Source organism: Olea europaea, chromosome 20 (assembly GCF_002742605.1).
Source record: "Olea europaea var. sylvestris chromosome 20, O_europaea_v1, whole genome shotgun sequence".
NCBI lineage: Eukaryota > Viridiplantae > Streptophyta > Magnoliopsida > Lamiales > Oleaceae > Olea > Olea europaea.
In genome coordinates, this window is record NC_036256.1 from 10,890,144 (window position 1) to 10,900,878 (window position 10,735).

Below are 10,735 nucleotides of genomic sequence, written 5' to 3' on the forward strand. Positions count from 1 at the left end.
TAGAATTCTTGCATCTAGGTCTCCTTCCTCTTCCAATCAATGTGTTAAACTTTCAATTGCTTGATATTTTCCTCCTATGAATTTCTCTTTTGATTCTCCAATTATGCTCTTTTGCTTCTCGGGCTTTTTTCATGTCGAGCCATGGGCGACCCGAGCCGACGAGCCCAACTACCGTCCCTACCTACATAAGCTAATGCTCAATAAGAAAAAATCTTGCATGTCATGAGCATGAATAACAATAATATATGACACCATGCCATTTACTTTAAACATTATGCTAAAGATGCATCATATTCAAGTATTCGTCAAATTCAACTCAAAATAACTTCATTTGAAATCTTTTATTAAGCCTTTGACCCACCTACTATGCACCGGATAGAGTTCTGCACAATATCAATATTAATATCAATAATCAAATAACTAATATGAAATCGACACTAGGGAGTGGACCACCCTCTTAAGACCACTAGAGGTCCATCCCCTAACCGTCCCTATGATCACCCAAAAGGTATCCCACTCGACAACACCAATAATCATAACACCACAAGGATACAGTCGAGTGGTCCCCTATTTACCTTTGCAATCACCTGCGATGGAAGAATATATTATACCAGCATGCCTTATACCAGCATGCCTCACATGTCTCGTGCCCTAGTAGTGGTCAACAAAACATTTATGAGATAAAAAGTCAATTGAAAATCATATTGTGCATGCTAGATTTAATAATCTTAAACACACACAATCCCAAAATACGTCCATTCACGCCAAAATAATTTATACGATATCATCATTTGAAGTTACCGATGTAGTCCTATGAATCTCGCTATTTCTCGAGTCCAATTATGAAAGTCAATATCATTCAATTGTTCTCAAATATTTATGATTGTAAGCACTCTTTAGAATCTATTTCCTAGGCTCAAGAGATAATTAATGGACATGTAAAGGTTGAAACTGTATTAAACATGCAAATTGACAGAATCAGTTTCCAGGTTTTCATAACCGTCCAATTATTTTTTCAATCCTTTTTCACACCCTTAACTATATCCAATGACTCTCGAATTTTTACGACACTTCTATAACATGTATGCGAAGGTAATCATGTCATAAACTTGTGACAAACGAAGGTTTTGCTACTTCAAAAATAGTCCCTTTTTCACAACACCAAATCAGACAGTTTCCCCGTGATGGTTTTCTGCTTTTATTGTATTAGTATGCCACCAATAAGATTTTCAGCCATTAAAAATCATTTCTATACTTCTTCTTACATATAAAAGCATTCATATTGATAGATATAGGTTATACTTTAACCATCATCCAAAATCAAGGTTGAAACCATTCAAATTTGGCAATCTACATCTCTGTCTAGGTTTGTAATTAATTGCCCCTATTTTGCCATCATAAAATCATCAACAACCTCCCAGCCAATCTCAAACGAGTTCAGAGTTTCAACAGGTTTATACAACACCCAAAAGAACTAAAGAAAAACTTCAAAACCGTGAGTTAAACTCACCTGCTGAAACTGCAATTCTAGCCCCTAGTTTTCTATTTCTCTTTGCTCCCTTTGCCCTCTCTTTTACTTGGGGATAACTTTGGAGGGTTAAATGTCTTGGGTAAGAGCTATATAAGGAGTCTTAAGGATTGAGGTCATGAGTGATCCTTAAGGATGAAGAAAAATGTGATTAAAGAACAAGTCTCCTCAAGTATGAGGTGTCCAAGCAGGATGTGGCTTTATGCAACCAAATTTGACTTATTCCTTATCTTATATGGAGCCATATTGACTTAGATGATGCATATCTATCCTGTATAAAGTGCTAAGAGTTTAGAAGATGTCCTGGAGGCTTTAAAGTTGAAGGAATTAGATGTTAGAGTGATGAGTCATCACATGTTAAGTATGAGGTGTCTTTTTTTAGTTACATTCTGTTTCTGTACTTATCGTTGGAGGATTTACATGAAACTTAGGGATAATATACCACGTATAGGAATTCTTAAAGGAGTGGTAGATGTGACTAATGCTTAAAGGTGAAGGAACTGACCATTGCAAGGACAAATCAATAGGCATGAGGTACATAAGCACGAGGTGGTCTGTTGTGGTTAAAATCTGATTTTGTACCAATCCTTGCAGGTATAAATCAAGTATCCCAAATTTGTTTTAATGCTTTTAAAATCCACTTTACATGCCATAAGATCCCAAAATATATTATAGAGTCAATTCTTTAACCGCTCATTGTATTACGTGCTCGATAGATACCCGATTCTCGATCAATTTCAACAATTCGCAAATCAATATTTATGACGTCATATGAAACATATACTATTGCATCGTGAGCATATCACTTCATGCCTCATGTTCCAATATGTCAATTACCCATCTAGCGTTAATGTGACCTTAATCAACCGAATGGAAAGTTTGAACTTTTGTCGGTACTAATTGTGGCCTTTTTGATACTCCCATTGCTTACCAAGTCAATCTCCAACATATGGATTAACCTAATTTTCTATCATAGCTCAATGTAAAATTCACCACCTAGGTCAAGGAGTCGAAAAATAAAATCTTTAAACTTCAATCATCAAATTCACTATTTGAAGAGAAAGCAATTAGGAAAAATTGATGCAAATGACATTATAAATATCATGAAATGCATGAATCATATTGACCAAATGTGTAATGTGAAGTTCAAGATATTACACAGACACTCAAATTGTTAATTAGAGGATCATTCACTTTCACGGTCACAAGAAAATCAACATTCACTGTATTCCACAAAAATCAATTTGTAACAATTTTTGTATTTTTAGACACAAAATTACCATACACTGACAAGAAATCTACTGCTAAAAAACTTCTATCAACAACAATGTACGGGACACTGATCGTCCCACAATATTTACTAGGTCAAATAATTCCACTTTATGATATATTCGAGTCGGTGAAAAACTCTTGATAAACGTGTTCCCACTCACCACCAAGATTGACCCCTTCGGTTTATTAAATTAATTATTTATTGAATTAACAAAAGCTTGAGGAGTAATAAAATAAAATATTCCAGAAGCAATGGAGTGAAAGAAAACGAGCAAAGACCATTGACTTTTGACAATATATAGAATATATTTTTGGTGTACTGCAACAATAGAAAATATTAGGATTCAAAACGTAAGACGGAAGACTCGCGTGTTTTCTATTTCTACAAAAAGTTAGTCCATGATTTATTCAATTTAAAAATAATAATAACAATAATAATTTAAGTCAAAGACGGCAATTTCCATAATTTTTCAACAACACATTATATTAACTTTTAATAAAATATACTAAAAATCTGATTTTTATTTAAACTAGACAGGGTTAATAGTTTTGTTAGAGGTTTCCTAGTCTGAAAAATGAGTTGGACATTCTATGTGATGCTTTGTCCCCGTTTGGCCTATTTCCCTGACATTCATTTTATCGTAAATTTAGCCCTTTTTGAGTTACATTATTTTTATAAGAATGCATTTTTGAATTGTATGCTGATGAAAAATGGGTGATTAAAAAATAAGAAAAAATTGTGGATTTACATGTAGTATTATTTTATTAAAAAATGTGTATTTGAAATGATATCAAATCACTGTTTAAGAATGTATTTCTTCGAAAGAATGTGGGTTAAATAAGGCCTTATAATCAATTACACATCTTAAAATGGGATCTCGAATTTTTATCAATTTTTCAATATATATTTCATTAAATTTTATCAAAAAAATACTAATTTTTTATCTGATCAGGGCTTTGGTCTCCCTTTGACCCTTTGAATAAAATATGAAACACAATAAAATGGATTTGTCCACCCCAAGGATCACCTTCAAGGATGTCTGTATTTGTCCATGTATGTAGGAGTCTTACGCGTGGATGTGAGTGGAAATGAGATTTTTTGGATACATCACAATGGTTATTGTTTTGTGCTTTTTAATTATATTTTACATATTTTTTATTTTTAAATTATATTTAATTATATTCCTTTCCAAGTGCATGTTTGAGGACGCTAATGATTTGACTCATCCGAGCTTTGATCGTATAGATCTCCTATCTCAATTGAACAATCACGCAACAAATCTTAAGGTGCGTTTGCGATTTACTGAATGCAGGCGCTTACATATCATACAGATATCCTATTGTCTTTTTTGATATGCTTGTAGTCATCGCAAGCTCTATATTTGAAGATTCAACAAATTCACTAGTTACTAGTGGTTTAAAGCATTGAAAAGCGGTTTGACAAATGCACTTTTAGAAGGCCAAACGCACTTGTGGGTTGCAATCCAAAGAAGTATGTATTTGTAGAAAAATAAATTTGTAAAATTGTTCAAGAGAGACTCCAATTCGAAATTTTAGTAGTTTTAATGTTTTAAGAGAAATTTCAATTTGGAGCTTTTTCGAAAATCTTCATAGAATGCTGAAATTTACAATACTTATATTTATTAATTATTCTAAAATATTAAATATATCTAATTTTTCAACTTATCAATTTATGTATAATTGAAAGACTATTTTTAAAAGGTTAATATCAAATTTTTTTTTTCATTTTTTAGTGCCCAAGTATTTTTAAAAATGAAACTGAAGATGAAGTTAAAAAAAAATGAAATTTAATGTGTTACAAGAAATTATGATATTTCATACTTTTACGATGTTTCACATATGAATGAATGCGTGAAACTTAATACAATTTATACTAAAAATAATAATATGTAAATTAGTAAGTCAATTTTTTCCCTAATTATGCTATCAAAAGTCAATTTAGTGTTCATAATATTTTTTCGTTGACAATCAAACAATCATTTACTTTTTCATAAAATCTTTTAAAAAAATTCTACTAACAAAAAAAATTGCTATTAAAGACTCTAATTACAACCAGAGTACCAAACGGTCTAAGTCTGTCATTTGTACAATATTTTCTTATAACTTTGTTGACAATGTTGGTCGATGGCAAATAGTGTTAGATGTGAAGAAAAATTATTTTTTAAACTGTCCAACGACAATGTTGTCAAAAATATTATACACCAAACATGATTCCATAATATATATTGGGTCAAATATATCCACGGATATATTTGAGTTGTTGAAAAACGCTTGATAAACGTGCACCCACAGACCACCAAGAAACACGCCTTTGGTTTTTTAAATAAATTATTTTATTGAATTAACGAAAGCTTGAGGAGTAATAAAATAAAATATATTTCCAAAAGCAATGGGAGAGGAAGAAGACGACCAAGACCATTGACTTTTGACAAGGACGAAGAAATAAAATGTACAGCTAAAATGGAACTGAACATCAACCTTAAGATTCAAAACCTAAGACCAAATACTCACGCGTTTTCTATTTCTTCATAAAGTAATTTAGTCATTAATTTGGTTCATTTAAAAAAAAATATATATTCTTTTTCATGCAAAATCTACTAAAAATCTGAATTTTATCTAAACCAAATGCGAGTTTAATAGTTTTGTTACATGTTTTCTAATTTGAGAACTAGGGACGAATCTAGAAATTTTTTTAGGACAGATGAATAATAATAATAATAATAATAGTGATTCACACATAATTTTCTTTACTTAACCCTTGTTTGGCCTTCATTAAATTCTATTACATTACATTTTATTTTCCTCTTTTATATTTTTAATTACACAATCCTTTATAAAATTATATTACACGTAAATCGAATTTTTTTCCTTCTTTTTCAACAATTCATTTTTCAAAAAAAATATTATTCCATCCATTTTTATTTTCAAAAAATGGGGGCCAAACGGGGGTTAATTTATTTTTATTTATTTATTTTTTAATTATGAATTGGGTAGGGGGACAAGCTATAGCACAACCCAGTCCCTCTAAATCCGCCAATGTTGAGAACATATAAGTTAGACAAATTATGTTAGGGTCCATTTTACATAACTTTTGAAAAGTCAAAATGAACTTTTGAGGTTTAGAAGTTGTTTTTGGATTCATTTGGCTAGTTTTATAAAAGTATTTGTTTTTGTTATAATACATTTTGAGGAAGTTGATTCAACTTGACTTCCTATAAAAACACTTTTAAAATAGAAAATTTGTTTTAGAAACTAGTTTTCAAATAAAACTAAAGTAATTTTCTCTGAAAATTCTTTTATGGAATGTAAAAGTAAAAATTTAAGTCATGTCAAACGCGGACTACTTTTTACCCCTTTGGCCCCATTTCTCTAAAATTTTATATATTTTTCTCTATTTTTAACTATACATTTCAAAATCTGAAACTTTTCTCAATTTTTCAATAACACATTTCGGGTTGTTTGAGCCTCATTTATATTGAGAGTAGGTTTTTTAATACTAAGTGTTTGGAGAATGTGTAGTTGATAAGTTGAAAAAAAAAAAATTTTGAATTTACGTGTAAAGTGATTATATTTGGAAAATATGAAAATAAGTTTGACAAATAAAATGAGTTTTTATTAAAATGGGATCAAACATGAGCTTCAAAATTCATTAAAAATATAATTTTTATGCTTTATCAAAAACATGAGCTTCAACCCTTTGAATGAAAACAATAGTCCACCTGAAGGATCACACCTTCAACTTTGACTGACATTGATTTGTGGGTCGACTATAAAACTCTGTACAATTCATGGAACATATGCTTCCAGTCTACACGCGTTTATATTTCCCTACCCTACTTCCCTCTTGCCTCGAACCATCCCCCAGTCCGAAAACTCCATAGTCTTAAATGTCATCCTCATGCAGATATTATATATTTATACGTGATTACACCAGATATAGATGCATAGACAGAATTTCAAAGGGTGTGTAAGATGGCTGAGATGACTGGTGCTGGCGGCCAGTATCCGGATTTTCCGGCCGTCGCGACCCACGGCGGAAGATACATAAAGTACAATATCTTCGAAAATTCGTTTGAGATCACTGCAAAGTATCGGCCGCCAATCATGCCCATCGGCCGCGGGGCTTATGGCATCGTGTGGTACGTATTTTTAGTTGATTGGAAATCAACGGTTCTGTTCGTTTCTATTTCACAAATTTTACGCTTTCTTCTGCGTATTAACTCATTATTATTTCAGATATTGTTCCAAATATTTCGATTGAAGTGTGTATAATTGTTTTCTTGTTATATTTTGAAGCTCGATGTTGAATACGGAGAGCAATGAAATTGTGGCAATGAAGAAAATAGGAAATGCTTTTGACAGTTATATTGATGCAAAGAGGACACTTCGAGAAATTAAGCTTCTTCGCCATTTGGATCACGAGAATGTATGTATTTCTTTCAATTAGTAGATTCTAATTTCATAGCTTTGAATTTGGGCCTGAAAATTGGAATCGTAAAAATTCATATCAAGACTTGCTCAGATTTTTTTTTTTTATGAATTCTAATTCCATATGCTGAATTTTATGGTGCAAATGAAGCATCTGTGGACTTGTTCCTTGCTAATCTAATCTGTTGTCTGATTTAGAAAATTTAATTAAATACTGTGACTTGCAAGTTTATTCGTCTTTTTGGGGGAAGGGCATTATGTTATTGGGATAGTCTTTATAAATTTCTTATGAATTAACCTCTATTTATCGAGAATTAAAATCAGATTTTTAGTAAATTTTGATAAAGATTGATAGAATGTCTGGTTGAAATTAATTATTGACTTTGACTTAAATTAAAATACGACTCCGACTAAACAGGGGCTTAGTGATTAAACCTTGAAAATGAACTCAAATAATAAATGAATAAGAAAAAGCCTACTGGATGTCCCCTGAATTTGGAGTTAATGGTAAATGAGGAGGAATTTAAGAAAATTCGTGTTGAATTCTTACTATAATTTTGTCAATATGCATAAGCAGTGAAGTTGGAAAAATAAGGATCGAACTATCCTTTCTGGACTTTACTCGAATGAAATTTAACCATCTGAATTGACAAAATCCACAAGTCATCTCCTTTTCCCATAACTATAAGAATTTTGTTCCTACATCAGGTGCTTACTTTTAGTGTAAAAAGAAGCAATTTGGAATGCTGAAATGTTGAAAATTTTCTGAGTATGACAAAGAGAGTACTAAACTTCCACCTTCTTGAAGTTTAGTTTGTTGTTGATTAAAAGTTACTTGTCACCTGGTGCAAAATTCATTTAAGCTCAAGAAATGTGAAACAGGTGATTAGCATAAGAGATATAGTTCCTCCTCCTTTAAGAACGGAATTCATGGATGTCTACATTGCCACTGAACTCATGGACACGGATCTTCATCAGATAATTAGATCTAATCAAAGCTTGTCTGAAGAACATTGTCAGGTATACTTTTCTTCTTGCGTAATTTGAATGTTGAAAGAGAGCACTGACATTTTCTTTAAAACATGTCTACTTTCAGTATTTCCTGTATCAGATCCTTCGAGGATTGAAATACATACATTCGGCTAATGTTATCCATCGAGATTTGAAGCCCAGCAACCTGCTGCTGAATGCTAATTGCGATCTTAAGATTATCGATTTTGGTCTTGCAAGGCCTACCATGGAAAATGAATTCATGACAGAATATGTTGTAACAAGATGGTACCGGGCACCCGAGCTGTTGCTTAATTCCTCGGAATATACTGCTGCAATAGACGTGTGGTCTGTCGGTTGCATCTACATGGAACTTATGAACCGAAAACCTTTATTCGAGGGAAAAGATCACGTGCATCAAATGCGCTTGGTGACGGAGGTGAATATTTTTATGCTTTTTACCAATTTATAACTGAAATAGATTATTGCTAGATTAACTTATTGAGATAATCACTGAAAATCGAGTTTTCATATAATTAATGAGTGGTTTCTAGTTTTCACAGAAAATTTCTCATGTTGATTACATGTTTTGTAGCTTCTGGGCACTCCCACAGAATCTGATCTTGACTTCATCCTAAATGAGGATGCAAAAAGATATATTCGGCAACTTCCACGACATCCCCGTCAGCTGTTAGCACAGGTTTTCCCACATGTAAATCCATTAGCCATCGACCTGATTGATAAAATGCTGACAGTCAATCCTGGAAGGAGAATTACAGGTAAATTTTTGTTATTGTAGTTTCATTTTTTGCTCTGATATAAAACTTTAATCTATTAGAGAAGAGAACATGATATTATCTAAATTTAGTCTTCAACAGCTAGGATTCATTTCATCGCTTGTTGGCCCCTTTTATACACTTACCTTACTCGCGTATGACAAAATGATTTGTATTTTGTGCAGTTGAAGAAGCTTTGGCGCATCCTTATCTTGCAGGACTGCATGACATAGCTGATGAGCCAGTATGCTCAGACCCATTCTCTTTTGATTTCGAGCAGCAAGTCTTAACAGAAGAGCAGATAAAGGATATGATTTATCAGGAGGCTTTGGCACTAAATCCAGAGTTTGCTTAATATAAACAGTCATCAATCCAATGGAATCTCCACCCAGTAACAGACACAAGATGAATTATTGAACCTTGTGAATTGCTGATCAAATGGTAGTGAGAATTCAAATTAATTTCGTCTGGAATTATATTTATATCTCTGTGGAGAAATGGCTTCTACATTCTAATCGGACAAGGCCTTGACATTTTTTAAGGTTATTGGAGTTCTTTATGTATCTATATGATTTTTCTCTAAGGGCTTGAAACAATGTTTTGTTCTTTTTATTAGATTGAATGTAAATCAGGGATGTAACTTGAGTTCCAAAAGATGCTGTTTAGAAGCATCAAAACCTTCATGGCTTGATATTGACAGAGAATTGGCAGTGTTGAGGCCTTTTAGTGAAATGTGGATATTACAAGATCAATCATGCTCGGTGTACAGAATATTTCGCCCACTTCCATGATAGAATGTCACATAGCATTTTATTATTAGACTTTTCAAAAACATTTAGGGTGTGTTTGATTAGCATGGAAAATATCACCTAGAAAAGAAAATGTTTTCCATCTTTTGTGGAAAATAAAAATCACCTCTACTCAAGGAAAATATTTTCCTTAAAAAAAGGATGTTTTCCATCTTTTGTGGAAAATAAAAATCACCTCTACTCAAGGAAAATATTTTCCTTAAAAAAAGGAAAATTAGGCGTATTTTCAAAAGTTGGAAAATATTTTCCATGAAAAAAATAGCAATCAAACACTCTAAGTAGGAATTTGGATGGAAAACTGATATTTTTCATGGAAAATTAATGTAATCAAACACACCCTTAGTTTTTGCATCCAATTATCTACTATCAACATTGCATCTGTCAAGTAGGTGGGCAAAAAATTCTGTACAAATACCCCCCTATAAATTTGAATCTGCTAAATCTTATGAAATCTTCTTACGAGGCAGAATGCTCTCCACTGAAAGGAGTAAATGATGATTCCCATACAACAAAAGCATCAAAAGAAATTATAGCCAAAATATAACAGGTTTTTATCGAAAAGAATTCAACTAAATTTCCTAGTAGAAATGTTGAGAAGAGACATAGTAGCAGTTTAAACAAGAACTGAGGTTTGATGGCAGCATGGTGGATGTATCATCTAACAAATCAAAAGTTCATTCTCCAATGAATTTCTCAACCATTAAAATAGAACCAACTAACGAGTATGAGTAACCTCCTGGTCTAACCAGGCTTTAATAGGTTTAGGTTATCAAAAAAGCCACAAGGCCAGCGTAAAAACTAGGCCAAAAAACAGAGGCGCCATGAACGGGGGTGCCAAATGGTGCCCCCTATTGGAGGGGCGGCTGTTCTCCAATAGTGGGGGCCGCCATGTAGCACCTCTGTTTTTTGGC

The 10,735-nt window shown here is 32.6% G+C and overlaps 1 protein-coding gene across 1 annotated transcript; it reads left to right on the plus strand.

Moving 5' to 3' along the window:
• The first annotated feature begins 6,675 nt into the window (after nucleotides 1-6,675).
• LOC111369610 (mitogen-activated protein kinase 3) lies at nucleotides 6,676-9,732 on the plus strand. Its single transcript, XM_022991193.1, has 6 exons — nucleotides 6,676-6,960; nucleotides 7,118-7,247; nucleotides 8,132-8,269; nucleotides 8,346-8,678; nucleotides 8,835-9,018; nucleotides 9,201-9,732. Exons 1-6 carry the CDS (start codon nucleotides 6,794-6,796, stop codon nucleotides 9,368-9,370), a joined length of 1,122 nt encoding a protein of 373 aa, XP_022846961.1. The 5' UTR covers nucleotides 6,676-6,793; the 3' UTR covers nucleotides 9,371-9,732.
• The last annotated feature ends 1,003 nt before the right edge of the window (nucleotides 9,733-10,735 follow it).